Source organism: Balaenoptera acutorostrata, chromosome 15 (assembly GCF_949987535.1).
Source record: "Balaenoptera acutorostrata chromosome 15, mBalAcu1.1, whole genome shotgun sequence".
In the NCBI taxonomy this organism is placed as follows: Eukaryota; Metazoa; Chordata; class Mammalia; order Artiodactyla; family Balaenopteridae; genus Balaenoptera; species Balaenoptera acutorostrata.
Genome location: NC_080078.1, coordinates 37,724,657 through 37,752,215, shown reverse-complemented (window position 1 = coordinate 37,752,215; position 27,559 = coordinate 37,724,657). Strand labels below are relative to the sequence as shown.

The window sequence follows — 27,559 nt, the reverse complement described above, 5'->3', positions numbered from 1 at the left end:
TCAGGACTCCTCCACCCAGGTCCCACCCTGAGGCCCCCCCTGCACTCCTCCTCCACCCGTCGGGACCGGACGTCGTGCCCACGCGAGCGCGCGTTCCCAGGTCTACGCGTAACCCGGCGCGGCAGCGACTCCGGCGGGCACCCCTGCCGACTCCCGATGCCCCAGCCTTGCCCACAGCTGGGCCTGGCAGCCACCCGCCCACTCGCGCGCGCCCCCTCGCCTCGCATCGGGACCCGTGCTGAGCCGGCGCATGCTCCTGCCGCCTCGCCTCGGGGCGTCAGCGCGCATGCCCGGAGCCCGCTGCCCCAGAGACCCGCGGGCGCCGCGGGTGGGCAGCCGGCGGCGCGTCTCGGCGGGGGCGGGGCCGCGTGCGCGCGTGCGCAGAAAGGCCGACGCTCGGTAGCTCAGCTAGCTGAGGAGAAAGCGGCGCGGCGCGGCGCCGGGAGGTGGGTTGTCGGCCAGCGCGACGGGCGGAGGTAGGTGCGCGACGGGGGGGGCGGGGGCGTGACGGCCCGGCGCGGGGGCCGTGGGGTCTGGTGGCCGACTGTCACCGCGTCCCGGGCGTGCTGACGGAGGGGGCGTGGGGGCCTGGCTGCCGGGCCTCCGTCCGAGCGGGGCGCGTGGGCCGGCCGCGGCGCAGGTGGCGATTCCGTGGCCCGCGCGCCCGGGGCCCGCGGCCGGCCGCCGGGCACTGCCCGCCGCCGCTGGCGCTGCCCCGCGGCCCGAGCGCCGGGCAGGGCGCGACGTGGGGCCGGAGCCGACCTCGGCCCCGCGGGACACCCACCTCGGGGGTCGCGCCGGCGCCCCTCACCAGGCGCTGTCGGCGCTCCGGCCGGCTCCGGGCGAGGCGGCGGTGGGAAGAGCTGGTTCTGTGTCACTCCTTCCTCGGGCGCTTTCGGTCTCTGCGGGGTAGGAAATCCTCTTCTGGACTCGAAATTGCAGCAGATTCTCTGATAACGTTCTGTCTTCGAAGACCTACAGCTGCTCCCGTTCTGGCCCTACGGTTGCCCCAGGATGACACGCCGCCCACCTGCCGCCTAGGTATCTACCCAGCCTCTGAGCCCTGTCCGGCGGGTGCCTCCTGGGGTGGCCGCTGTGCCAGGCGGCAGCTGTCCGCCAGGCTGTGCTGGGGGCGGAAGCGTTTCCACAGGGCCCCTGGGCGCTGTGCTCTCTGAGCCTTGAGTAAGCACAGCTGGAGGTCGGAGATGGGCTGCACTCGGTCAAGGTCCTCTTCTGGCAAGGGCGCTGGTGGCCTGGTGGCCTTACTCGGTAGGGAACAGACGAGCGGTGGGCTTCCTGGATTATCACTTGCTAGGCTGACACTAAAGGCCAGAGGCTGTCTGAAGACCATCTGGGCAGTGCGGAGGCACGGGTCAGCTGTTAGGATAGCGATGTGCCTGGGAGGCACAGGCCTGGTGGCCGATGTGGCTGTGGTTGTGATGCTGGTGTTGAGGTCTTTACCTAGCTGCTTATTCCTAGTGAGGAGTTTGCCTGCCTTTCCAGGGCCAGTAGAAGGACTTGAAGGTGGTTTTCCTTAGTTCTGTGTGTGTTTGCTCCCAGGTTAGCAGGAACATCTAGGCAATTACAGGGGGGAAAAATCCCATTATTCATCAGATATAGCGGTTTATCCTACTTGAGGCCAAGGGCTCCCCTCTGTCTTCACTTTCTAGCCCCAGCACACAGTAGCCACCTGTAAACATTTACTTAATTGCCTTGAAGATAGGTGTGCTGGTTTTTTCTTTTTAAGGGATACAGGCTTGGAGAAACAAACCCAGGTAAGAAAAGATCAAGAAATCTCGCAGAGGTTTTACAGTTTCCATTTCTAGACAGTGCTACAACCCCCACATATGCATTCTTTTATCCTGAAGGTTGGTCCTCATTTAGTCTTCTCAGCCCTCAGGTAAAGCTTGTATGAGAAGTGTTTATCCAGTAGCCAGTGCTCTGTTTAGAAGCTCATCTCTCCCTGTGAACAGGGCCGGAGCCACGTCGCGTTCATCTTTGCTCCCCCATTGCCTCATATGGAATGGGCCAGGGGTTCTCCCTGAATGGTTGTTGAAATGAACCAAGGTGCTAAAACTAATGCAGTGGTTTTCATTTGGATGAAGGGTGACCTTCAGGGGATGTAAAGTAATCTAGTAATCTAGGCAGGTTTTTCGTAATAACAAAATTCACCCCCTGAATTTGCAAGTTCACCTGCTGGTGAGCCATGCTAGCTGTCGCTGACCACACCTGCCAGGACTGTCCAGCAGGCCAAGTGACCTTGGGCATGCAGTGTTGCGCCTAAGTCTCATTACAGTCTGAGCCAATCTCATAAAACATATTTAAGTGTTTGCTTTTAGATGGTTTCTGGTTTGAAGTACATAAGGACAATGAAGCAGGTTATAAAAAAGCACTTAATATTTACCCTGTTCAATGTTTTACCTGTTTGAGCATAGCTTCTCTGTTATGACAACTCTGTGCAGGGAAGAAAAAAGGCCTTTTCAACTCGAAGCAGCAGTTTCAGTGGCTGTTTCAAGTGTCACTTTCCAAATGGAGATAATATCAGAGAAACAACACCTTGGGCTTTTCACTAAGGACCAATCTGAATTCATTATTTGATGATTTTTGTTATTCTTTCAATGCAAGTTTATCCAAATCATACTTCACATGATGAGGACTTGTGCCCCGTATTCTGTGGCTACAAAGTTGAGTAAGCCTGTGCCCTTGAAGAGCTTAGGGTACAGTGAGGAGACGGGCCAGTGAACTGTGGCACTGCAGTCGGCGCTCTCACAGAGGCAGACGGAGCTCGCTATGGGCACAGAGGGGTGGAGTCCAGCTGGCCTTTAGTGGGGGCTCCTGAGAAGGGCTCAAATTAAATTTTGAAGAACGGGGAGTCCCTGGCAGTCCAGTGGTTAAGGCTCCACGCTCTCATTGCCGAGGGCATGGGTTCAATCCCTGGTCCGGGAACTAAGATCCCATAAGCCTCACGGTGTGGTCAAAAAAAAAAAAAAAAAAAAAAAAAAAAAAAAATTTTTTTTCTTTTTTTGAAGAACGAATGGGAGTGGCAGGACCACATGAGGGAACAAGACTTCCAGGCCAAGGGACGGTGTGTGAAGTACAGGAACACAGCTCCCACCCACCGGCTGTTGGGAGAAGGGCAGTGGTTGGGGTGAGGAGAGGGAGATGAAGTTAAGCAGCTAAGCTGGCGGCAGTCAGGAGAGGCCTTGAGTACCAGTCCCGAGTTTGCATTTTACCCTGAGAGTGGTGGGGAGCCGCTAAGGGATCTCGGGTTTGTGAGTGACTGGTCAGATTGTGCCCTCATGGGTGACCAGGCAGTGGTGGCCAGTGTGGGTTGGTGAACTCCTGCACTGAGTGAGGGCGGTTAACAGAACACGGGGATATACCTGGTGGGACAAAAGGCCCAGCACCAAGGAAGGGCAGTGGGGACAGAAAAGAGAGCAAGACCTTGAGACAGGTGGCTGCAGGGATGGGCAGGACCAGGGATAGGACTTAGGGACCTAAGTCCAAGGTTGGGTGACTGGCAGCTGGTAGGGCCGTGCCACACAGAGTGTGCTGGAAGGGACAGGCCTGGGAGTGGGTGATGACTTGCGGTGTGGAGATGTTGAGCTGAGGGTTGGTAAGAATTCCTGGATAGAGATTGGTCTGGAGCCAAGGAGAGCAAGCACAAAAGTGTTCTGGGCACTACTTCCTGTGTGGCACTGAAGCCAGGGAGTGGGATGGTGTGGAGTGAGAAAAAGAAGACTGAACCCTGGAGATGCCTGATGTTTCATGTCTGTAGAGCAGAGTAGATAAGGTAACAAAAATCTGATAATGATCTCTTGCCTTTTGGGGGGATGGGGGCAGGATAGTGGGCTTTTTATTTCTGTCCTAGAGCCCCTGTTTGTTGGTTAAACAGCAAAATGTAAGATACTAAAGGTGCAAAATCACATGGGGGCAGGATAGTGGGCTTTTTATTTCTGTCCTAGAGCCCCTGTTTGTTGGTTAAACAGCAAAATGTAAGATACTAAAGGTGCAAAATCACATGATTGATTCCCGGGGCTTCCTGTCACACGTGTGTTTATTTGCCTTTTGGGAAACTTCCAGATTGTCACTCATCTCAAAGGACCTCATTCCCCTCCAGCCCGACGGTTGGTCCTCTCAGGGCGTTCTCACAATTAGATCTCTGAAAAAAGGCCTTCTCAGACCTAGAGATAGACCCAAGGTTGCAGAATGCTCTGGGTCCTGTCGCTCTCCTTCCAGGACCCCAGTTTCTGTGTAGTGCATCAGCATTAGCAGCAGGTGGGACTTCGGAAAGACTCTTGAAAATACAGAGGCCAAGTGTATAGTGCCCCCTCCGTAATCTTTCCCCCATGCTGAGGGGCCACACAGGAGAGGGTGAGGAAAGGCTGTTGCAAAAGGAGTTCCTCTTTACCCACAGGAGGCACATGGCCCCCAGGGCTGTCCCGGCCTTTGGATAAGTGTCCTTAGCAGTTATCTTAGTCTCTTAGGGAACCTGCTCACTTAGGGATACGTGCAACAAGCTTTCCTTCTGTCTTGTGCAGTTATGGTCCCCTGCCTGGCCGTGGGACCTTATCCATCTCCCCTGGGTATTGCCCAAGGAGCTGCTGGCAGGGGTCACGTGTGCGCGGTCATGGTTTCTCCCTCCAGCCTGCACTCTCCTCTTACAGGCCATTGAGAAGCCACTACACATGGCTTGGCCTGTTTCGCATAACCTGAAACTGTGTCCGCCTAATTGTTACACAGTTTTAATTGGGTACCAATTGATTACCGATGGGTGATTCTGTTACCAATAAAAGCCCTTCCACTGTGTAGCATTCTAAATGTAGCTCATTACCTGTGTCCCACCAAAAGCTTCCCTGGCTTCTGTCTCTTCAGCCTTTCCTTGAATCAGTTTGTCCTCATTCCTTAATTATCATCTGTAATTCATTTTTCAGCAAGGGTCATTCCCGCCTTCCTATCTTCCTAAACCTGTGGGCCTTCAAAGGATCCAGGGGTATACATTAACTCCACTTGCCTCTGGTTTCTTTCCCTGCCTTCCTGGGCCATCCCGTCCCCACCTCCCAGCACACAGGAGCACTGTCCTTCCTCGGCAGCCTGGTGAACCCCGGGCCTCTGTCTTGGGCCCTTTGGCTTCTTAGAGCCCATGAAGCTGGGCTGTAGAGCTGTCTTTGAATCTGAGCCATGAATGACACTCACCAGCCCCAAACAGCTATGCTCTCCAAGGCCCTGTCCTGTTCGCATGCTGTTTCTGCTGCTTCCTGGACGAAGGCCTCCTCAGCCTTCAGGATCTAGGCCAGGCAGGTGCTGGCTAGGGAATCCTTCCAGACCCCTCTTTTCTTGTGGGCTGGGGGCCCAGACACCCTGTGCTTTTCTCTCATAGCATCTGCACCTGAGTTGGCATGGTCAATACACCATGTCCCCACGTCCAGAAGCTCATTGAGAGCTAGGACTGGGCCTTGCATCTTCATATTCCAGCACTTGATACACTGGTCTTCAGGAAGTGTCTTGAATGCCTACTAAAATGATTAAACCTGTAAGATTCCCTCCCAGCCCAGCTCTGTTGTCAGGCCTAAAGATACTTGCTGAGCGCCTGCCATGTGCCCAGCCTTCCGAGGCACACCTATTACAGGCACCTTGCTCAGAATTCAGACCAGTCAAAATTCTAGCTTCTGACAGCTGTGTTTTCTCCCTCTGCTTCTCATTTTGTGTAGCTAGTTGGTTTCTCCTATGCCCTTGGGGGCTGTTTTCCCAGACCTGCTGTTGGGAGGACCTTTTGAACTCAGAAGATAAAGATCTTGAATTAGCAGAGCCCCCTTGCAACCCCAGTCCCTGCTTGTGGGTGGACCAAACCAGCGGTGAGCGGGGGCTGCTCCTCATTGTGGTGCACAGGCTTCTCATTGCAGTGGCTTCTCTTTGTTGCAGAGCACAGGCTCTAGGCACGGGCTTCAGTAGTTGCAGTGCATGGGCTCAGTAGTTGTGGCGCACAGGCTTAGCTGCTCTGTGGCATGTGGGACCTTCCTGGACCAAGGATCGAACCCGTGTCCCCTGCATTGGCAGGTGGATTCTTACCCACTGCGCTACCAGGGAAGTCCCAGTGCCAAGTCTTAACCACTAGACCGCCAGGGAAGTTCCCGAGTCCCTGCAGAAAACCTTTCGAGTGGCTAATACGGTTAGGACTCTGCCCTGCTCGGGTCCCATCCATAGGCTCAGTTGCCACTGGTAAGACCTGCATTTGAACTTCTGACCGGCGGCAGCAGATGGGCCAGCCAACTGGACTGCGGTGCTGTGACTAACGCCTCCTTAATGGTTACGCCCCTTTATACCTGGCACGTGCCCTCCATTATGTGCCATCAGCAAAGGGCCCACTATCAGGTTCCCGGTAACTGGCAGCCTGGCAGTCACTGTGGAATGCCAGTTGCCATTAGCATTTGAAAAATCCCAGTGCTGCTTCAGGGCTGAGGCGGAGCCCAGCCTGCCTTCTCATCATGTGAAGATGTCTGCTGGGAAGGACACACGCCTAGAACAAACAAGCTGGCAAATGGCCCCTGTTATTTAGAGTTAAATTTCCCTCTTGGGCCCAAGTGGTTTGGGATTTTCCTGAGTCTCCATTTGTTTCCTTCTCTTGCTTCCTCCTTCATGGGTACACTGAGTATATGGTGTGAGACACCTGGGCTCAAAGTCACAGTAGAGTAGAAGAGCTTGACTCATAAGCAGCTCATCACAGGGGCCTGCCAAGTTCAAACAGACCTGGACAAGGAGGGGTGGAGTGTGGGGAGGTCGCCCTCAGTCCTGCCTGTGAGGTCAGGAGTCTAGAAGGGCTGGTGAAGGAGGGGGCATTTGGGCCGAGGCTTGAAGCAGACTGGCCCGAGAGGAGAAAGAACAGGTGTGTCCTGCCTTTCCCCCTTCCCACTGTCAAGACTCCTGAAGCTGCCCTACCTGGAGGGCAGGTAGGGCCAAATCCTGAAAGGAGGGGGGGGTGGGGCGGTGGGCGGGAAAGGGTTTCAGGTGGAGAGTGGGGCAGAGTGGGTTGGGAGTCAGAGCTGAGCTGTGTTGGAGTCACACACAGTGTGTGAAGGTGGGGAGACTTCAGGAAAGCAGTTGGAGGTATGGGACCTGAGAATTCTTGGCTGAAAAGAAGATGGATTTCTGCAAAGGAGACATTTGAGGGACAGGGACAGGAGCAGCAGCAGCCAGAGAGGCAAGGAGACAGACAGAAGGGGTTTCTGGAGGCCTGGGGAGAGGAGAGCTGAGAGCAGTGAGGTCAGCTGTGTGTGATTCAGGGAGATAAGGGCTCAAAGGTGTCTGTTAGGTCTGGCAGCCAGGCGTGAAGGGCGAGGGGGGAGACATACAGCCTGCTCTCCCCGGGAGCTTGACTGGGAAGGAAAGAAAGAGGAAAGGCTTAGCTCAAGGGGAGTGCCGGGTGCTGGGATTGGGGGTTGGGGGCCTGTCTAACAGATCCAGGACCAAGGGTGGGGGTGCAGATCAAGGGTCAGGGTCAGACAGGAGAGGATGCTTCTTGCCTAACACCGGGTTCTCAAGGAGAGTGGGAGATGTGAAGCTTTTGGCTAGTGTGGGGACCAGGGGCGGGTGCCGCGAGGCATGCTGAGGGCTGCCAGGTGGCTCCAAGGGCCACGAGCAGGGCAGTGTGATTTTCTCTCTACAGTTGGTGCGCGGGCATGGAGAGGCATGCCGTCAGGCTGGCCTCTCGTGGGGCTTCTTCTGGGTAGCTGAGACAGGAGCATGGGAGTGGTGGAGCTGAGGCTTGGAGGGTCAGGTCTAGGCTGAGCAGACAAGTAAAGTCACAAAGGGCTGGCGGTGCAGGGAGATAGAGTTATGGTGAGTGGGAGGAGGGCAGTGAAGAGCTTCAGGACAGTTACAAGAGAGTGGGGTGTTTGTGATATGCGCCCTCTGAGTGGAGGAGTTTCTGGGGCTGACCTGGGTGTAGATGAAGCATCAGAGATGTAAAGGTTTCTAAAGTTGGGGAGCTTTGAGGCAGGTCTGCCTGCTTGACCCTCGAATGCCCTGCAATGAGGGCAGCTGAGGGGAGGAGGCCAAGAACTGGAATGAAGTGTGTGGCACGTCCTGGGGAGACCCTGGAGAGAGGGGGCAGGGTCCCAGGGAGAGCCCCCTGCTTTCTGGCCTGGAGGAAGGGTGCATTAGGGGAGAGGATGAGGAGGTGGGGGATTGTTTGCTACAAGCCAAGTTCCAGAGCAAGAAGAGAGATGGGAGTTGGGAGTGAGGTCAGTAAAAAGCAAGGCAGCAAAGGAAGTAAATGTGGGGGATCGGTGACCGTAGTCACCCCAATCAATGACACTGTCACCACCAGTCATCTGCAGAATCGGGAATCATCCTACTGCTGAGGCCTTGGGTGGGGAGATGAGTATCCTCGAACCAGGGCTCCAGACAGAGTCTTGACGCTGTGTCTCCGAGGCCTCCAGCAGATCCTTGGGAGTGGGGTTGGGCATTTCCCTGGCCTCTCCCTATAGATGGATGGGAGCACTGGGCCTCTCATGAGGAAGTCAGACTTGGACTTGAGAGGAAGGTCCCAGCCTGAGGAGAGGTTGGAATGCATCCTGCTCCAGGCCCCACCCACCCCGCCCCTTCTGGGTGTCCTAGGTGGATGGCCTCAGGGATAACTCCTACCCCCCACCTCCGTCCACCTTCTCTGCCTCAGAGCTCCACCTGCCATACCCTACCCACCAGCCCAGATTCCCTTCCAGGCTATCCCACCCGCCCTGCTCCTCTACCCAAATACCCTGCAGGCAGAGCCACAGGCAGGAGGTCATCTGCTCTTCCCTGTCCTGCTGCCATATTCCCATGCCTGGCACCCTGAGATCTTCTTATCAGGCAGTGACCATGTCCTGTAATTGCTGTGTCTTTCTCATCCCCAGACCTCACATACCCTGAGGGCTAGAGTGGGGCCACTAGTTGTTTGAAGGATTCGTCATTCTGCGTCCTGGCTGGGGACCGATGGTCTCTGAGGGTGAGGGGCTCCCTAGAGAGCGCGTGCTCTGAATTCCACCCTGGGGAAACTGCCTGAGAGGAGCATACGTTTCTTGGTCACATGGAACTCCTCAGGCCCAGGACCTAGCGCCTCTCACTGCCCCTCCTTCCCATCTGTCGCCCCATTCTTGGCCGGTCGGCAGGGCTGGAACCAGCCTCCTTCCTCTTTCTTTGTTTCCTGATCTCGCTCTCAGGAAACAGATGTGGGGTTGCTCAGAGTGAAGGGGAAGAACTGAGACACAACCGTGCAGCACCCTGTCCTGTGGTGCAGTGACTAAGGCCCGGCCAGGCTGAGCCCCGGTTGCTTGGGCTATGAGCTATTCCTGCAGCCAAGGGGGAGGGCGGGGAGTGGTCAGGCTGGGCTGGGCAGGGGTCAGTAGGAGTGGGTAGGCTTCCTGGGGAGCACCAGGCTCCCTCTGCATAGGGCTGCCACTTTCCACCTGGGCCACAGTTGGCTCTTTGGTGGCCTCCGGGTGTGTGGAGGGACCATCCGTGAGGCCCACTGGGTGGCACAGGAGTCCAGGAGCCAGTGTAGGTGTCAGGGCTGAGGACTGGGTGTCTGGGCAGGACCTCAGCACAGTAGCCCAGGGTTCTGCCTCACCTGAGCTGCTCTGGCATTTGCCTGAGAGGCATCTGTGTCATAACAGGCACTTTAAAATGGAGCACTTCCTCTGCCCCACCAAAACCCCACCCCTGGGCCAGAATTCTCTGTTCTTTGCTTGGGTCTTTGCCCCCCACCCCGAACAGGTCACCTCATCTGGTGGAATCCACCCCATCTTCTGCATCCTCCCTGGCCAGCTCAGCCCAGCCCAGTCCTCCTCCTGCCTCCGTTTCTGGACTCTGCCCTCCTTCCTCCTCGGCCACCAGGGGTTTTTTCTAAAATGCAGATCTGATATGTCACCTTCTGCTTCAGCTCTTCTCCTCCTGCTCCCTCTTGTGTGGGGATGATGTCCGGTCTTCTAGTGCAGCTGGCACAGAAGGCCATCAGCCCCTCGTATCCCACCTCCGGCCACTCCCTACCATCTCTCTGAGGCTCCCCAGTTTGCCGTGCTTTCCCTCATGCATTTGTCCCCACCCCCGCCTTTGTACACTCAGGTACCATTGCCCCCTCTGTGGCACTCACACCGAGTCAGCGCCTGCCTTGGTGGTCTGCCAGTGCCCCGCCTGGGCTCTTGTAGTCTCACTGTGGATGCCGTGACCACTGGTCTCCTCGAGAGCTGTCTTTTACCCTCGTATCCCCGGTGCCCTGCCCAGAAAAGGAACTTCGTAGAAGTTTGTTAAATGAATCAAAGTTTGAGTCAAGGGGAAGCATGATGGGGTGCTGGGCCCTCTGGGAGAGGCAGCCTGTAAGGAAGGCATAGTGCCCAGTGTTGTCGGGTGGTTAAGATGGGATCACCCAGGCTTAATGTGGGGGGGTCTGTCACATGCAAGAGAGTTGTTTTTCAAATCCAGCTGTTTGGGAAAATCATGTTCCCCACTAAAAAGGTAAGAAAGGCAGAGGTCTTGTGACTCATCAGACCATGGGTGGTGCTTTGGGATAGCAGTGTGGCATTAAGAAGCCAGCCCTCGGACTTACCTGGTGGCGGTGTTTAAGAATCCGCCTGCCAATGCAAGGGACACGGGTTCGAGCCCTGGTCCGGGAAGATCCCACATGCCACGGAACAACTAAGCCCGTGCGCCACAACTACTGAGCCTGTGTTCTAGAGCCCACGAGCCACAACTACTGAGCCCACGTGCCACAACTACTGAAGCCCATGCACTCTAGGGCCCATGCTTTGCAACAAAGAGAAACCACTGCAATGAGAAGCCCGTGCACTGCAACAAAGCATAGCCCCCGCTCGCCACAACTAGAGAAAGCCTGCGCGCAGCAGTGAAGACCCAACACAGCCAAAAATAAGTAAATAAATAAATAAATAAATTTATTTAAAAAAAAAAAAGAAGCCACCCCTCAACTGGCTGAGGAGAGAGTGCAGTGGGGCTGGCCCTCCTGGGTGACCTGCGCTCCTGAGATGGGAGAGGGGTCGAGGACACTTGTGGGGTCACTCTGGAGGCAGAAGTGGCAGGTACGGGGTGGGGGGCTCCTCCCACCCCACTGGCCGCCTCCCTCTTCCTGTGGGCACACTTAGGGGGTTCACCAAGGAGGGCAGAGTTCGGGTTTATTTGACCTCCCATGGGGTGTTCCCAGCCAAAGCGTCATCTCACAGGAACTCACCTCCTCAGAAAAGCTTCCTGGCCCAGGGCCCATGGGACTGCAGTCCTAGAACTGCTGAAGGGGCCCCCTAACACCCCTAAATAGAAGTCACTTAGTTCCACTTAACGTTTTTATTTTTTCTTTTTAAGAAATACTTGCGTTCCATTAGGCACCCTGAACTCTCAAAACAGGTATAGTATTTGTGAGTAAAGGGACATGACGGTGACTGGAAGGGGCTTCTGGGTGGGGAAGCAGTAGCACAGGCAGGAAAGGGGAAGAAGGGCCCTCGAAGAGGCCATTCGGAGGGACCATCCCGAAGAGAGCAGGGGCCTTCTCGGGCCCGTGGGAGAACCTTGGCAGCAGCCTCCTGTGGCTGCACTGCCCCCTTAAGGAGGGGCACGGTTCGGCCTCACCACAGGACTGATGGGGCATTGGCATTGACCTGCCTGACCCCATCACTCCCCAGACGTCCCTGAGCCAGTGCCAGGCCAGCGCCCAAGGAGCAGTAAGGACTTCTGAGCTGCCCTGCTGAGCCAGGCCGCCCTGCTGAGCCAGGCCGGGCTGAGTGCCTTCTATAAACAGGCTCAGTTAATCCTCACAGCAGTCAGCTTTTAAACCCCTCCGTTGGATCACATACCTTCCCTGCTTCCCACTGCACTTACAGTCCAGGCTCCTCCCCGTGCACGATCCAGCCCATGGATGTCTCCACTCTTCTTTCTCACTGTGCCCTGGCCGTACCGGATGCCTTTCCCTTCCTGGAGCAGGCCTCTTCCTGCCTCGGGGCCTTTGCACGCGCTCTTCTCGTGGTCCAGAGTGACCTCTCCTCAGCTCTTCTGGCAGCTTCCCTCTCATCACTTCAGCTCAGGAGAGGAGCGGTCCTCCTGACAACCCTAGCTGAAGTAGCCGCCAGCCTCCAGACACACTGCATGGTGTCCCCACTATCTGAAATGGTCACTGTGTGCAGTTCTTGTGAGTCTAACAGGATGCTGAGCAGAATTTTTCCTGTTTTCCCAGAGTTGCAGGTTAGGCCCAAAGCTAAGGACAGAAAACACAAAGTTCCTTCCTACAGTCTAAATTCAGGGAGCTGCGGGCAGCTGGGGCCAGCCTCCTCCCACAGGGCTGATGGAGAGGTGCCACCCTGGAGCCAGCCCTGCCCCCACCCCCTTCTTCTGCAGTGAACTTGAGACTGGGGGGGGCGGTGCTTAAGGTGAGTGCAGTGTTTGTGATTAGAATTCACTCCCTCCCTCCCCTTCCTGAGGCTGAGGGAAAGTGGTTTCCCAGGGCACCTGCCGCCAGGGGCCAGTCCTGGCCGAGAAGAGTGGCCGTTTGCCCTGGGCTGCCGCAGGGCAAGGGGGAGTGGGAGAGAGTGGGATGTGCCTGTGTGCAGGGTGTCACCCACACCCCAGCCAGCGAGCCCAGAGTAAGAGCTTAACCCACAGGTGCTGTGTGGGGATTAATGTCTGTCCAGTGGCTCATATTCATCAGCTCCATTTTAGAGACGGGCACCAGCTGTTCGGGGAGGAGGCGCAGCTTATCAGAGGTTCAGCGCAACAAGCAGCAGAACTGGACTCTGAGCCTGGCCTGTCTGACTTTAAACTGGCTCGCTTCCCGAGTAAGCTCCTGCTTCCCTTCTCTACCACTGGCCGCCAGGCGTGGATGGGGGAGCACAGCCTCCTTCCCGGGCCTGGCGCCTCAGTCAGGAGCTGGGGGACTGTGGGGAGCCGGTGAGGCCTTGTGTTCTGAGTGGGAGCTGGAGGTGTGGACAGTGTTGCAGGATGGCTGCAAGCCGCAGGTGGGACAGCTGGGGGAGGGTGTACCTTCACCTCCATACGGTGAGTGAGGGTCCAGCCCAGTGACTTTGTGTTTTTGATCTGTTTCCCATCTCCTGACTTCCCCTTCCCAATAGCCAGCTTAAACCATCTAACAGGGTTGTGGATGTGTGTGCACGTAAATGCAAGAAAAAGGTTTTGAAGGACATGCACTTAGATGTGAACGGTGATTACCTTAGGTAGAAGAGGGAGTAGGATTGAGGGGGTAACTTAAACAGGACTTTATATTTTTACTCTATAATTTTGTATTACTGGATGTTTTCATGATTATGTGTTTATGTAAAAAACAAACCAAACAAAAACCTGCCCTGAGACCTGGCTTTATAGATGCCTAAGGAGGTCATCATAAGCCTTGTTTGCCTTGCTCCACAAACACCATGCTGTCTTTTCAGGTGGGAGGAGGCCTGCAGGGATCCAGGACCTCCTTCAGGGTCTTCTGCACCTGTCTTTGCCTCGGAGTCCCCAGGCTGCAACAGCTTGCTACAGCAAATAAAACGGTGGGGGACTTCCCTGGCGGTCCAGTGGTTAGGACTCTGCGCTTCCACTGCAGGGGGCGTGGGTTTGATCCCTGATTGGGGAACTAAGATCCCACATGCACTGTGGCACAGCCAAAAAAGAACAAACAAAAAGTGGGTCTGCTTCTCCCTGAAGGTCCTTTCTGAAGGAATTTGCAAGGTGCAACAACCGTTTTTGGAGTTTCCAGTTTAATATTCAACCTGAATCTGAGGCCACTTGAGCAAGGTTTGGCACTGTCCTGCCTAGCTCTTGTTCTGTTTATAAACATGTTTATTGCCCTGACGAGGAGTGGGTTCTATTCGAGAAAAGAGGATGGGCCTGGGGTCCCTCCAGAGGCTAGTGGGCTCAGAGCCTAGAACGAAAGATGTAAACTCTACAGGTAATTCACAACCTGGGGAAATGGGGGAGCCCTAACTGCCATCCCTCCCAGGACAGAGCAAACAAACCAACTGCCATTTGGGATTCTTTTCTGGGGAAGAAAGTTCCATCACTGTCGGCACCTGGTCCTGCTGTGGGTAAGGTTTTTCCAGTGGGACGTGTTAAGTGGATGTTGTCACAAGACCTTATTTCTGTGGGAAAGTCTCTATAAAAACAGTATCAATGGATATATATCCAGGGACTTGAACAGATACTTGTACAGCTGTGTTCACAGCAGAATTATTCATAACAGGCAAAAGGTAGAAACAACCCAAATGTCCATCGACAGATGACTGGATAAACAAAATGTTTCTGTCCATACAATGGAATATTATTAGTCATAAAGAGGAATGAAATTCTGATGTTGCAGGGAGCAGGGATGAATAGGTGGAGCACAGGATTTTTAGGGCAGTGAAAATACATTTTATGATACTATAATAAGGATACATGTCATTTTATATTTGTCCAAACTCATAGTATGTACAACACCAAGAATGAATCCTCATTAATCTATAGATTTGGGTGATGTGTCAGTTTAAGCTCATCGATTGTAACAAATGTACCATCTAGTGGGGAAGGTTGATAACAGGGAGGCTGTGCATGTGTGGGGGCAGAGGGTATGTGGGGAAATCTCTGTACCATCCTCTCTAGCTGTGAACCTAAAACTGCTCTAAATAATAGTCTTAAATTCAAAAAAAATATTCTCATACATGCTATAAACATAGATGAACCTTGAGGACATTATGATCAGTGAAATAAGCCAGACACAAAAGGACAAATATTGTATGATTCCACTAATATGAGGTCCCTAGAGTGGTCAAATTCATAGGAAGTAGAATGGTGGTTAACAAGCTGGGGACCAGGGGATGAGGAGCTGGTGTTTAAAGGATGCAGAGTTTCCATTTGGGAAGATGAAAAAGTTCCAGAGATGGATGGTGGCGATGGTTGCACAGCATTGTGAATGTACTTAATGCTACTGAACTGTATATTTATAAATGGTTAAAATGGTAAATTTTGTTAGGTATATTTTAACACAATAAAAAAAGCGCCACCATATCAAGGTGCTTTCCAAGACATCTTCTCAAACATAACAGGTTTTACATTACAATTCTTTCCACTCAATATTTTTAAAATGTTACTTGCTTTTTATATTTTCAGATAAATGTTCTTGATGCAAGCAGAACCGGAATGATCTGGTCATTTACCAAAACTCACTGAAGCAAACCCTTGTGATAACTCCGGACAGTGTACCATCCCAGGTGGAAAGGTTAGTCTGAGGTGCATGGGCAGACTATTGTGCTTTAGTGTTGAGAACAGTAGCCTTTGGCAAAAACAAATGTCAAATTGCGGTATTCTGAACAGTAGACTTCTGTCTTGCCGTCCACATGCAGCCAGAGACTCTCAAATAGCACATTTTATCCTTTTTTTTTTTTTTTATGTCTGCACGAATCTCAATAGTTGCCCATAATGGAGAAATAGCACCAAATCCCCCAGTACTTCTGGTTCATTTGGTTCCAGAAATGTCTAATTTTGAAGCTGTGACACCTTCCATTTATTTCTCAGCCCTCATGTCTACTCCCCACCACTGAGTCTTCTCTGGAATACCTGCCTGAAACTTAGCTGTTATTTTTAGAAAGTTAAGAGCTGGCCTCCAAATTCCAAGCCAGGGGTCCTGGGACAGAGTAGGTGTGTGTCTTCCTCATGATACACGGCTGGTTAAAGGCCTGAAGCCTTTGAGAACTGAAACGCAGCATCTGTTGACTTCATGGAGTCTTCTTGACTAGCTGCTCCTTTTACAAGGCCCACAGCTGCAGGGTGAAGTGTGGGGGCCCGGTGGGCCACCCACCCCCGAGCAGAGAGTTGTTTACAGTAGAGTCAGCCTCTCGAAGTCCTTTCTCATAACCCAGAATCTCATGATCCAGAATCTATGTGACCTCCTCCAGTATCTTCATAAGCCCCATGGAAAGAAGTCATGCTCCAGAGTTTGTAGTGAATTCTCAGAATGTCCACTTATCTTAAATGGAAACCCTACTGATACTTTATAGAAAGACTAAAACAGGACTTCCCTGGTGGTGCAGTGGTTAAGAATCTGCCTGCCAATGCAGGGGACACGGGTTCGAGCCCTGGTCCGGGAAGATCCCACATGCTGCGGAGCAACTAAGCCTGTGCGCCACAACTACTGAGCCTGCACTCTAGAGCCCGTGAGCCACAGCTACTGAGCCCGCATGCCACAACTACTGAAGCCTGCGTGCCTAGAGCCCGTGCTCCGCAACAAGAGAAGCCACCATGATGAGAAGCCCCCGCACCGCAACGAAGAGTAGCCCCTGCTCGCTGCAACTAGAGATAGCCCGCACACAGCAACAAAGACCCAAAACAGCCAAAAATAAAAATTAATTAATTAATTAATTAAAAAATAAAGTATACAATTAAAAAAAAAGACTAAAACAAAAACATGTTTTTTAAAAATGTAAACCTTTATACACGCATACTAAGCATGTTTTTTTTTTTAATTTATTTATTTATTTATTTATGGCTGTGTTGGGTCTTCATTTCTGTGCAAGGGCTTTCTCTAGTTGCGGCAAGTGGGGGCCACTCTTCATTGCGGTGTGCGGGCCTCTCAGTATCGCAGCCTCTCTTGTTGCGGAGCACAGGCTCCAGACGCGTAGGCTCAGCAATTGTGGCTCACGGGCCTAGTCGCTCCGCAGCATGTGGGATCTTCCCAGACCAGGGCTCGAACCCGTGTCCCCTGCATTGGCAGGCAGATTCTCAACCACTGTGCCACCAGGGAAGCCCCCTAAGCATGGTTTTTAATCCTGTAGGGTATGGGATGGCAAACAGGTTAGCAGAGAAGCCTCGGACAGATCGCTGGTGGATTTAGCTGCTCTTCGCCCCCTCCTGGCAGCCCCGGGCCTCCTCCTGGGCACGCCCTGTGCTATGGACTCCCCGGGCTACAACTGCTTTGTGGACAGAGATAAGATGGACGCCACCATCCAGGACCTGGGGCCCAAGGAGCTGAGCTGCACCGAGCTGCAGGAGCTGAAGCAGCTGGCGCGCCAGGGCTACTGGGCCCGCAGCTACACCCTGCGGGGGAAGGTGTACCAGCGCCTGATCCGGGACATCCCCTGCCGCACGGTCACACCAGATGCCAGTGTGTACAGTGACATCGTCGGCAAGATCGTGGGCAAGCACAGCAGTGGTAGCTTGCCCTTGCCCGAGTTTGTGGACAACACGCAGGTGCCCAGCTACTGCCTGAACACTCGGGGCGAGGGCGCCGTGCGTAAGATCCTGCTGTGCATCGCCAACCAGTTCCCTGATGTCTCCTTCTGCCCCGCGCTGCCTGCGGTCGTGGCCTTGCTGCTCCACTACAGCATTGACGAGGCCGAGTGCTTCGAGAAGGCCTGCCGCATCCTGGCCTGCAACGACCCCAGCAAGAAGCTAATCGACCAGAGCTTCCTGGCCTTCGAGTCTTCCTGCATGACGTTCGGGGACCTGGTGAACAAGTACTGCCAGGCAGCCCACAAGCTGATGGTGGCCGTTTCAGAGGACGTCCTGCAGGTCTATGCGGACTGGCAGCGCTGGCTGTTTGGGGAGCTGCCCCTCAACTACTTTGCTCGCGTCTTTGACGTCTTCCTGGTGGAAGGTTACAAGGTGCTGTACCGCGTGGCGCTGGCAATCCTCAAATTCTTCCACAAGGTGAGAGCTGGGCAGCCACTGGAGTCAGACAACGTGAAGCAGGACATCCGCACCTTTGTCAAGGACATCGCCAAGACTGTGTCTCCCGAGAAGCTTCTGGAGAAAGCGTTTGCCATCCGCCTCTTTTCTCGGAAGGAGATTCAGCTCCTGCAGATGGCCAATGAGAAAGCTCTGAAGCAGAAGGGCATCACCGTCAAGCAGAAGAGGTAGGCAGGGGCTACCATCAGGGCCCGAGTGGGGCGGGGCTTTGGGGGAATGCATTCTGGGTGCTTGGGGCCTGAGCCTGTCCAGCCAGCCATCCGTGTGTGGATAGAAAGCCACGGGAAAGGAGAAAGCCTTCCTGGCTACAGCCACAGGCTGCTGAGGCAAATGTGGGTGCAGAAGGCATAGGGTCCTGTCCCCGGGTACAGGGGCCATGGCTGAGATGGAAGCTGGATGCTGACCATGGCCGCAGCAGGTCCAGCAGTGAGCCAGGCTGGCCTCCTTGGGTCATTTTAGAGCAGCTCCTGCTCCACCACTCTAGCTCTGGGCTCCCTTGCTGGCCATTCTCGTGGCTGCTGAGCGTGGCCCCCTGCCCTGAGCACAGGCTCCTGGGGAGCAGGCGTGGCAAGGGCCCATGGTGTCCTGATACCTTGGCAGCAGATGCTGTGAGTGTACTCTAGGTGTGGAGGCCTTTCTTGCAGGCCAAAGGCAAGCATATCCTGGGCATCAGTACTTGCAACTAACCTCTCCTTGTCTGTTTTATTTTTCTTCCTGGTCTCCATGTCTGTTGCTTCCTCCTGTTTTTCAGTGTTTCACTTTCTAAAAGGTAGGTCTGGAAACCATGTCTCCATGCCTGGCTTCCCTCTGTCTTCCAGCCTGTCTGCTTGCTCTGGCTCTCAGCGCTGGCTTCAGCAGTGCTGCCTCAGAGCCTGGCCGAAGTTCAGGCCCTGTCTGTCTGCCTGTCGGTGCTTGGCTGGCCAGGAAGCATTGTCTTTCAGAGCTGACTCACTCTCTATCCCCGTTTCTTAGAGAAAAGGTGCTTTTGTCCCCACCCAGGCTGGGCGCTCTACCCTCTGTGTAGCGGGGTGGGAGTGGGACTCCAGGGGGACAGCTCCACCCTGTTTCTTCCTGAGGGCCCCTAGAAACCAGGCTCTGACCTGGCTGAACAGGTGAGACATTTCCTCCAGGCTGAGCTCACACAAGAGGCTCTGCACACCTCCAGGGTGGGGGGCGTGGCCAGGGCTGGGGTCGCAGCTGTGCTCTGACCTCTTCCCACTCCCCCAGGCAGTTTGTGCACCTGGCTGTTCACGCGGAGAACTTCCACTCAGAGATCGTCGGCGTGAAGGAGATGAGAGACATCTGGTCATGGGTCCCTGAGCGGTTCGCCCTCTGCCAGCCCCTCTTGCTCTTCTCCTCACTGCAGCACGGGTACAGCCTGACCAGGTAATGCCCAGGAGGCTGGGGAATGCTGGGCCTGCCCTCCCAAGGCCCCAAGGTATGGACTCCAAGGGCCAGACAGTGCAGAAGGGGTGGAGTGAGCTGTGGAGTTGCCCAGCTTCTTCATCCTGTCCCCACTTCTGGGAGGTCATGGTGGGGCTGGAAATGAGCCTTCGAACATGGGCACCTGGACAAGGCCCTGTCTCTTCCTGGGGGGCCCTAGAATTGGGAGCCCCTTTTCTGGGCATCTCTCACTCCCAGGCCACCCAAACTTCAGGGGTCATTACAGTACACGCCGTAGCTCCAGGCCCCCACGTAGGTGTTGTGATGACGCGGGAGGCAGAGTTTCCCCCCGGGAGCTTACAGAACTGTCGGGACAACTTGAGGCGGCCGGCCTTGGTTCACTACTCCTCCACCCCGCTTCATCAGTCCACACGCCAGGTCCATGTTGGCCCTGTGGGCTGTGCCGGGTCCTGTGCAGGCTTCCCCCAGGGCATACTGTCTCCCAGGGTCACTCTGCCAGGCGTGGCCGCCCCCCTAGAGCCTCAGATGGCAGGTGGCTTCTGACCCAAGCTCTGGCTTGGGTCATAGGTGATGCAGTCGGGGCTGGCCCAGCCCACACGGCAGGCACCGGAGCTGTGCTGACCTGGCCCCCACTTCTGTGCAGTGTGGGAGGCCTGCTGAGGGACGGCTAAGCAGGGCCACCAGGGACGCCAGCCAACCCCTGGGCACCTGGTGCTGGCACAGTGGCAGCCTCAGGCCTCCTCACATGCTTCTCAGTGCTGCCCAGCTTCCGAGGACGTTCCGAGCTTTCCCAGAGCAGGGACCTGTTCCTCTGGTTCTTGCTTCCCCGAAGCACCTGGCACATGGCTCTGTCTGCTGGGGGCCCTCTGCCATGCAGCTTCTCCTCTGTGTCACACCAGGGCAGAGAGTCCTGGGGCCCTTGACCGCTTGGCCTGCAGGCCTCCTGGCCAGGGCTCCATCTTGTCTGAGAAAAGTGCCCAGGCCAAGATGTTACCATCCAAGCCACTGTGCCTGGTCCCTGGGAGAGGAGGACAAGCAGTTTCCAGGTCCATCCACCCCCAGACAGCCTGGGGCAACAGAGGCTGGCTGGAGGTGGCACAGGGAAGGGGTGCAGGTGTAATTGTTACTATCAGGACTGGCATGTGTGGTCTCTGCCCCCAGGTTCTATTTCCAGTGTGAAGGACACGAGCCCACCCTCCTGCTCATCAAGACCACGCAAAAGGAGGTGAGGAGGGACCAGAGGGAGCTTGGGGTCCTGGTGTCTGATGAGCCTGGGGAGTCTGTGCCCCAGAGAGGATGGGTGTTCCTCGATAGCCCCTACCCAGGCTCCCTGGGCTTAGGGGTGCAGAGCAGGGCCCCTCTACAGAGAGGTGACTCTAGCCTCCCCTAGGACCCCCTAAGTACCCAGAGCCTCCCTGTTTCCCCTTGGGGTCCAGGCCCCCAGCCTGACACAGCCTGGCAGTTTAGAGGAGCTTTGCAGAAATGCCTAGTGAGTGAGGCCTCACCTCCTCCTGCAGTAGTTGGCCAGCACCAGGTGAGTTGTCTGCCTTCACCTGCCTCCAGCCCCTGACAGGTAGTTCTCAGGGCCTTGTTCTCTGCAGTGCTGTCATCTGGAAAGTATCTAAGATGTCTAGAATAAAGTCAGAGCTCACACGCCCCAATCCTGGGGGTATCTGCATGAGATAGAGGCTCCTCGTTCAATGGCTCCCAAACCTGCACCTGTGGGAGTTTCAGTTTCTTCACCCTGTTCCAGAGTCTGCATCTGCCTCTCCAGGAGAAGCCCGGGCATCTGTGTTATAGCGGATGACTCTGATTGTCAGATACTTTGGGCAAATCCTGTAACCACTCAAAGGAGTGACTCTCTAATGGTGAAATCAAGCACTTTGCTGGCTGATGGGAGGGTTGGAAAACGTTTCTTGAGCAGGGGTGCTTCCTGGAAGCTTCCATCTGAGGGGCCTCCCTGGCGCTGATGCCCACAATCAGAGTGTGGATATGGAGCTTATTCCCATGCTTTAGGGCCCAAGAGGGAAATGAAAATATCCCAAGTAAGCTGATGGTGGCCGAGGCAGCCCCCGTGCACGCTCACTGCCAGCCCCACGCCCTCCAAACTCTTGACTTTCCCTATTACTCTCCAGCCCTGGTCCTCAAGTGTGAGGGGGGCTGTGACCACAACAGCCCCAGCTGTGACTGTACTGTGGCCTCTCAGCAGGTCCTGAGTGAGGGGACGCTCCTGCAGGCAAGCAGGGCACAGCCTCACCCTGGGCCTTTCTCCCCAGGTATGTGGAGCTTACCTGTCAACAGACTGGAGCGAGAGAAACAAGTTTGGAGGCAAGCTGGGCTTCTTTGGTACCGGAGAATGCTTCGTGTTTAGGGTGAGTGGGCCTCCCTGCAGGAGGTCACCCCCACTCACGTGACCCTGTTTACTTCCATCAGAGCTGTTACCCTACAGGCTAACCTCCCCGTCTCCTTCTGGTTTGTGATCATTGGACCGTGAGCTCCGTGAGAGCAGGCAGGCCCTCATCTGCGCTGTGCGGCGCCATCTCCCAGCCCCCACTCGGGGCCTCACTCAGGGCACTGATGATGAATTGGGTGGGATGGGGGGCGGGAAGCGGGCAGGGGCCCTGTGGGCGCCATATGCCAACTCCTCATGCTGCCCTTTTGCCCTCAGCTGCAGCCCGAGGTCCAGCGCTACGAGTGGGTGGTCATCAAACATCCGGAGCTGACCAAGCCTGTGTCCTTGGAGTCTACCACCATTCTGTCCTCGCCCTGCCGCTCTTTGTCCTCAGACCCTGCTGACCGCCTCTCGCCGTTCCTGGCTGCTCGACACTTCAACCTGCCCTCCAAGACGGAGTCCTTGTTCATGGCCGGGGGCAACGACTGCCTCATCATAGGTGGGCGCCTCCCTGCACCTCAGGCTGGGCTCCTGTCTGCCCTTGGTCACTTAGCCTGGGAGGAGGGTACGGGGTCGTGGGTGGCTGAAGCCCCGGGCCAGCCCTTGCTGAGCCAAGTGGTAGGTACCTCATCTGAGGGACAGGCAGAGCCCCTGTGATGGTGGAGGAAGGCAGCGGGATTGTTAGGGGTGGAGCATGCATGCGGGGCAGGTGTGGGGACCTGAGGCTGCATGCTGGGGAAGTGGGCTCACTAGCAGGGTCTCACCAGGAGCCGGGGGACTTTACAGAGTGGAAAGCCAGCCCCGTGGTTTTAGAGAGGCCTCTGGCAGGGCTGCGCAGGGACGGCTCCAAGACTTGCCCTGTCCAAGTGGAGATGCTCAGGAGCAGGAGAGCCCCTTGGGGGCAGCGCTGGACAGCGGGCAGCCACTGACCAAGCATCCCACAGGTGGAGGGGGCGGCCAGGCGCTCTACATCGACGGGGACCTGAACCGGGGCCGCACAGGCCACTGCGACACTTTCAACAACCAGCCCCTCTGCTCTGAGAACTTCCTCATCGCTGCCGTGGAGGCCTGGGGCTTCCAAGACCCTGACACCCAGTGACAGGCGTGAGCTAACGGTGACCGAGCTGCTGCTGTAGGGTGGGGTGGTGGCTGGGCCCCTTCTTCAGGGAGGAGGCAGTGAATGAAGACCACCACCCCGCCATGTGCGTGGGCACCATCAGGGTGCAGCTGGGCTCTGGTGCTGGGCTGGGCAGTGGTGCCAGGACCTCAGCTGGCCAGGCCTGTCCCTCCTGGCCCTTCTCAGACCTGCCCATACTTGCTACTGTCTCCACCTCGGACTCAGGCCCTGGCTGTCCTCTGTGCAGGCATCCTGTGCCCAAGACCGGAGGGGTTAAGTCTTGCAGCCCCTGAGCCTTGGTTCTGTGGGGTGAGAGGGGTGGGGGAGATGAGACTGGAAAGGCAGAAGGAGCCTGCCCCTCGAGTGTGGGTCCATGGCACCCCCTGCTGGTGCCTCTGAGCATGGCTCCCAAGCAGGCCCTGCGGCCTCCTGCCAGGCCTGCTGCTGGTGGTTCCCTAGGGGTGTGTCGGTCTTGGGAAGACAACAGGCACGCTGGGGACTATTCCTTAGCAGGAGCATCTGCCTGAAACTTCTGACTCAGTTCCCTCCTCCCCATACTGGCCTTCTGGGGGTGCCTCTCAGACAGGAATGGCAGGGTGAAGGCAGGGAGGGCAGGCTGTGTGCAGGGCTTTGGGCCCCTCCCGAGGGAGGGCCGAGGGCCAGTAGGGTGAAGGGCTGCAGGGGACAGTACGTATCCTTGTGTTTCTACAGAGCCTGATGCTTCTGCTGGGCCTCAGTGTGTAGTCACGCCTAAAGAGGCCGCCCAGGGAGGGGCCTTCCGTGACTGACCTCAAACCAGCCAACATTTCCAGGGGCCTGCCTGGAGAAGCCTGGACCCCTGGAACCTTTTTCAGCCCTCCTCCTCTCCAGCTCGGGCCCTCCTTAGCTCCCCTCCAGTCCTTGCGGCGGCCGCATTTCGCTGCAGTGACGTGGCCCAGGATCCTATCCAGACCACTCAGCACTCAGTGCTGGCCTTGTCCAGCCCTACCCATCTCACCTTCATTGTGCTCCACACGCCTTCCCCAGCTCCCTGCCCCCGAGGCACCTTCCTGACGCACCCCTCTGCATGGTACGAGTTCTCCCTCTGTGTCTCTCAGGGCTGTGTGAGCCCTGCAGGGAGTGGCCCTCCCACCCCATGACCTCCCTCAGCTGGTCCTGAGGGCCTGGGCACACCCCTGAGGAAAGAGAGGAGAAGCGGACACCCAAGGGGCTGTGCCAAGGCCATGGCAGCCTGGGCCACAGATGCCAGGGGGTCCTGCCTCTCCATGTCCCCACATGCCACGCCTCTGTCCTCCACACCTTGCTTGCTCTTCCTGTGGGGTGCTCATCCTCCCCTGCCCACCTACTCAGATCCCCCCGAGCCAGGCCGAAGTGATACAGAAGGAAGGACCGGGAACCCTGTGTGGCTTTGGGCAAGCTAGTGAACCTGTCTGGAACTCAGTTTCCCCAACTGTAAAATGGGGCCAGTCATCCTGCTGTGCTGTCCCCACAGGACTGCTGAGAGGCTCTGAGGGGCCAGTGTGAATCCCTGTAGAAGGGAGAGGTGTTGGGAGGTGGTGTCACAGCTTACCCCCCCCTCACCAGACCCTGCAGCCCTCGCTGCCCCCTGTCTTTGAGCCCCCACAGCCCTCACCTATACTTTGGTGTTCATTAAACACGGTCTCGTTACATGAACTCCAGGGATCCCGAGTCCGGTTTCTTCAATTAGGGGGACCTCCCGGGCCTACCCGCCCCTAGGCATGCCACCGAACGGGGTGCAGCCTCCTGCTTGTCAGTGTTCTATCACGGGAACGTCAAAGGCCTTTTAAAAGCACAGCCTTTCAGAAGCAGCTGAAGGCATACCTGAGCGCTATTTGCATGGCCCCCTCTGTAAACTTCCTGAACTGGGGTGTTCTTTTTCTGGTGAGTAAGTCCAGAGGGTTCTCTGTGGCTGCCCCAAGGGCCCCCAGAGGTCTGGCCCAGGGAGGGTGACTGCTGATTAGTCACGATTTCTGTATCATGAGATCTTCATGTGTGCATGCAAAATATTCAGTTTCTTTGAATTTCACATCTTCTCCCTAACTTTTCTGCTAAACTAAAAGGTATGTGGTTATTATCTTTATTTTTTATTCTTACTATTGTCCTTGTTATCTGATGTTAGGTGTTAATGTTCTCTATTATTTCTTCCTGATTATTACTAGCATTTTATGTTAAAAATTAGCCAAAGTTTTATGGATTTGCATAATGAATTATTTGTTTTTCTAGAAACATTTGAAAATTTATTTTAAAAACAAAAAATTAGGGACTTCCCCGGTGGCACAGTGGTTCAGAATCCACCTGCCAATGCAGGGGACACGGGTTCGATCCCTGGTCTGGGAAGATCCCACATGCTGTGGAACAACTAAGCCCGTGTGCCACAACTACTGAGCCTGCGCTATAGAGCTGCAAGCCACAACTATTGAAGCCTGCGCACCTAGAGCCCGTGCTCCACAACAAGAGAAGCCACCACAATGAGAAGCCCACGCACTGCAACGAAGAGTAGCCCCCGCTCACTGCAACTGCAGAAAGCCCACGCGCAGCAACAAAGACCCAACACAGCCAAAAATTAATTAATTTTAAAAAATTTTTAAAATAAAAAGAAAAACAAAAAATTGAACATAGATTAAACCAGTTCATTATCAAAGTGGATTGTATGCATTTAAGGCTTTAGAAGATCAGTTTTTCAAAAATTTGTGATACAAGAGTAAGTCATTTGTACTTTATGAGTTTTTCAGTTTTAATTATTGAATTAAAATAAGTATTTTGGACTTCCCTGGTGGCACAGTGGTTAAGAATCCACCTGCCAATGCAGGGGACACGGGTTCGAGCCCTGGTCCGGGAAGATCCCACATGCCGCGGAGCAACTAAGCCCGTGCGCCACAACTACTGAGCCTGTGCTCTAGAGCCCGCGAGCCACAGCTACTGAGCCGCGTGCCACAACTGCCTAGAGCCCGTGCTCCACAACAAGAGAAGCCACCACAATGAGAAGCCCGGACACCGCAACGAAGAGTAGCCCCCACTCGCCACAACTAGAGAAAGCCTGCACACAGCAACAATGAAGACCCAATGCAGCCATAAATAAATAAATAAAATTTAAAAAAATAAGTATTTCAATTTTTCCTATTTTTATAAGTTCCATGCTTATTATTTTTTTCAGGTTTTCAGGGCAACTTGTTTTAGAAAATTCTGACGATTTCACAAGACCTTCAGATTTATCTATTTCCTGAAGCCACAGAGCCTTTGTAATAGTCTTCTTACATATTTTATGTTTAGTAGATTCAGTTTTTGTCACTTTATTTTGAAATAATTTTTGATTTACAGAAGAGTTTCACGGATGGTATAGAGCTCCCACAACCCCTCCCCACCCTCCCTCAGTGTTAACAGTGCGTGTTTATCAAACCTAAGAAATGACCATTAGTACGATGCTGGAAACTTAAACTGCAGTCTGTGTTTAGATTCCCTCAGTTTTTCTATAGTCGTTTTTGTTCCAGGAACAGATTTAATTTTTATAACTGTTTACTTCCCCACATTTTAATTGAATCCTGAATGTCATCAAGTTCACATGACTAACACCGGTCAAAAAAAAATTGCCATAATTAGGCCGTACAGCGACTGCATCAAATATGTATTCCTATATCTCAACAGTCCTCCCCCAACTGTCATGTTTGCACAGAGAAGTCGCCAAATGAGGCAGGAGTGCCAGGCACACCTCGCAGGTGCTTCACCCTACGATGTCAAGTTAGGCAGAAAGAAAAGCATTTGCATGTTTAAAAATAACCTGTTGTAAAACAAAAAAAGAATGTATGATCTTCGTTATATACGTGTCAGACTGCTCGAAGTTAGGTGCAGTGTCATGTGACTCATGTCTGGAGCTGAAATGCCTCCCACGTGTGCAGACCCACTCATTTCACCCGACCGCGTGGAATTTATCAACACTGCACTTGGCGACCAAGGAAGCAAAGTCAGTGGACACACTCACACAGACACTGACCCATGGTGTGACATGGGACACACCAACTAACAAAAGCTTCCGCCTTAGACCGCTAAAGCCCAGGTGTGGCTGCTCAGTTAGGTTCCCCATTAGATGCGCCCCTGGTTGCAGGGAGCCTGCAGGTCTGATCCTGTCCAGTGATATGGTTGACAATGTGGTGAAGCTAGCTCAATCCAAGCTATCCCCGCCCCTGTTTTTATCTTCACACAAAGATACAGGAGCAAACCCCTGTTCTATTTCACCCTGAAGTGCGTTGACTGGCAAAGAACACGTTTTGTCAAAAGTTTACAAGCTAAAGATCGAAGAGAAGAGCAGTGTGAATAATTTTACCTTCTTGTTCTTGTCTAGGATGGTTATTGGCTGAAAAATGGATTACTGGACTGACACTTTGGAGCATTTAAATGAATGTAAAAAAAAATTCTGAGGACCCTGTGGAAATACGTGTAGTGAGCGAATGTGTAACTTTGAAGCAAAATCTAACTTTGGAAAAGTAAGTGATTTAGTGATATGTTTGGTCAGTGTTAATTTTGAGTTCTAAATAAAATGAATGAGAACAAATGGGTCAACATCACTGTGAAGTATTTGATGTGAAAATGTTTCAGTGGGATGGGAATTCCTGAAGGAACCACTGGACATGAATTTGAGGGACTGCATTAGCTGATCATGATCAACGGGGAGAAGTTTCTTCATTCCAGAGATAGATCCTCTGCTGCCACTGGTGCCAACCAAGTCTTCCCCTGATGGATTTTGTCTGCTGTCGTTCACGGCGCCTGGCATGTGGACGTGCTCCGTAAACATGAGGAATGGCCATCAGAAAATGTCGCCCAAACTTCTCCGTCCAGAATTGCAAGGATCCCTGTCCGTGTAAAACTCAGTGTCAAAAAAGTCATGCTCATTCAAAATAAGCATATTCTATCTGGAAGTTTATAGAAGTCACTATGAATGTTTT

General features: G+C 54.3%; 1 protein-coding gene across 6 annotated transcripts; it reads left to right on the top strand.

Annotated features, from left to right (window-relative positions):
- The first annotated feature begins 422 nt into the window (after positions 1-422).
- Positions 423-27,559, top strand: TBC1D24 (TBC1 domain family member 24). 6 transcript variants are annotated; one of them, XR_009005495.1, is made up of 11 exons: positions 423-476; positions 15,115-15,223; positions 16,776-17,855; positions 18,440-18,457; positions 18,916-19,074; positions 20,254-20,317; positions 21,369-21,464; positions 21,761-21,983; positions 22,429-22,599; positions 23,313-27,100; positions 27,213-27,559. XR_009005495.1 is itself a non-coding variant. In XM_057529888.1 (10 exons), exons 3-9 carry the CDS (start codon positions 16,891-16,893, stop codon positions 22,581-22,583), a joined length of 1,680 nt encoding a protein of 559 aa, XP_057385871.1. In that variant the 5' UTR covers positions 423-476; positions 15,115-15,223; positions 16,776-16,890; the 3' UTR covers positions 22,584-22,588; positions 23,313-27,181. The 6 variants fall into 6 exon arrangements, 5 of the variants coding, with proteins under 5 accessions (XP_057385871.1, XP_057385872.1, XP_057385870.1 ...); XM_057529888.1 differs by lacking the exon at positions 27,213-27,559 and having other exon boundaries at positions 22,429-22,588; positions 23,313-27,181; XM_057529889.1 differs by lacking the exon at positions 27,213-27,559 and having other exon boundaries at positions 26,959-27,181.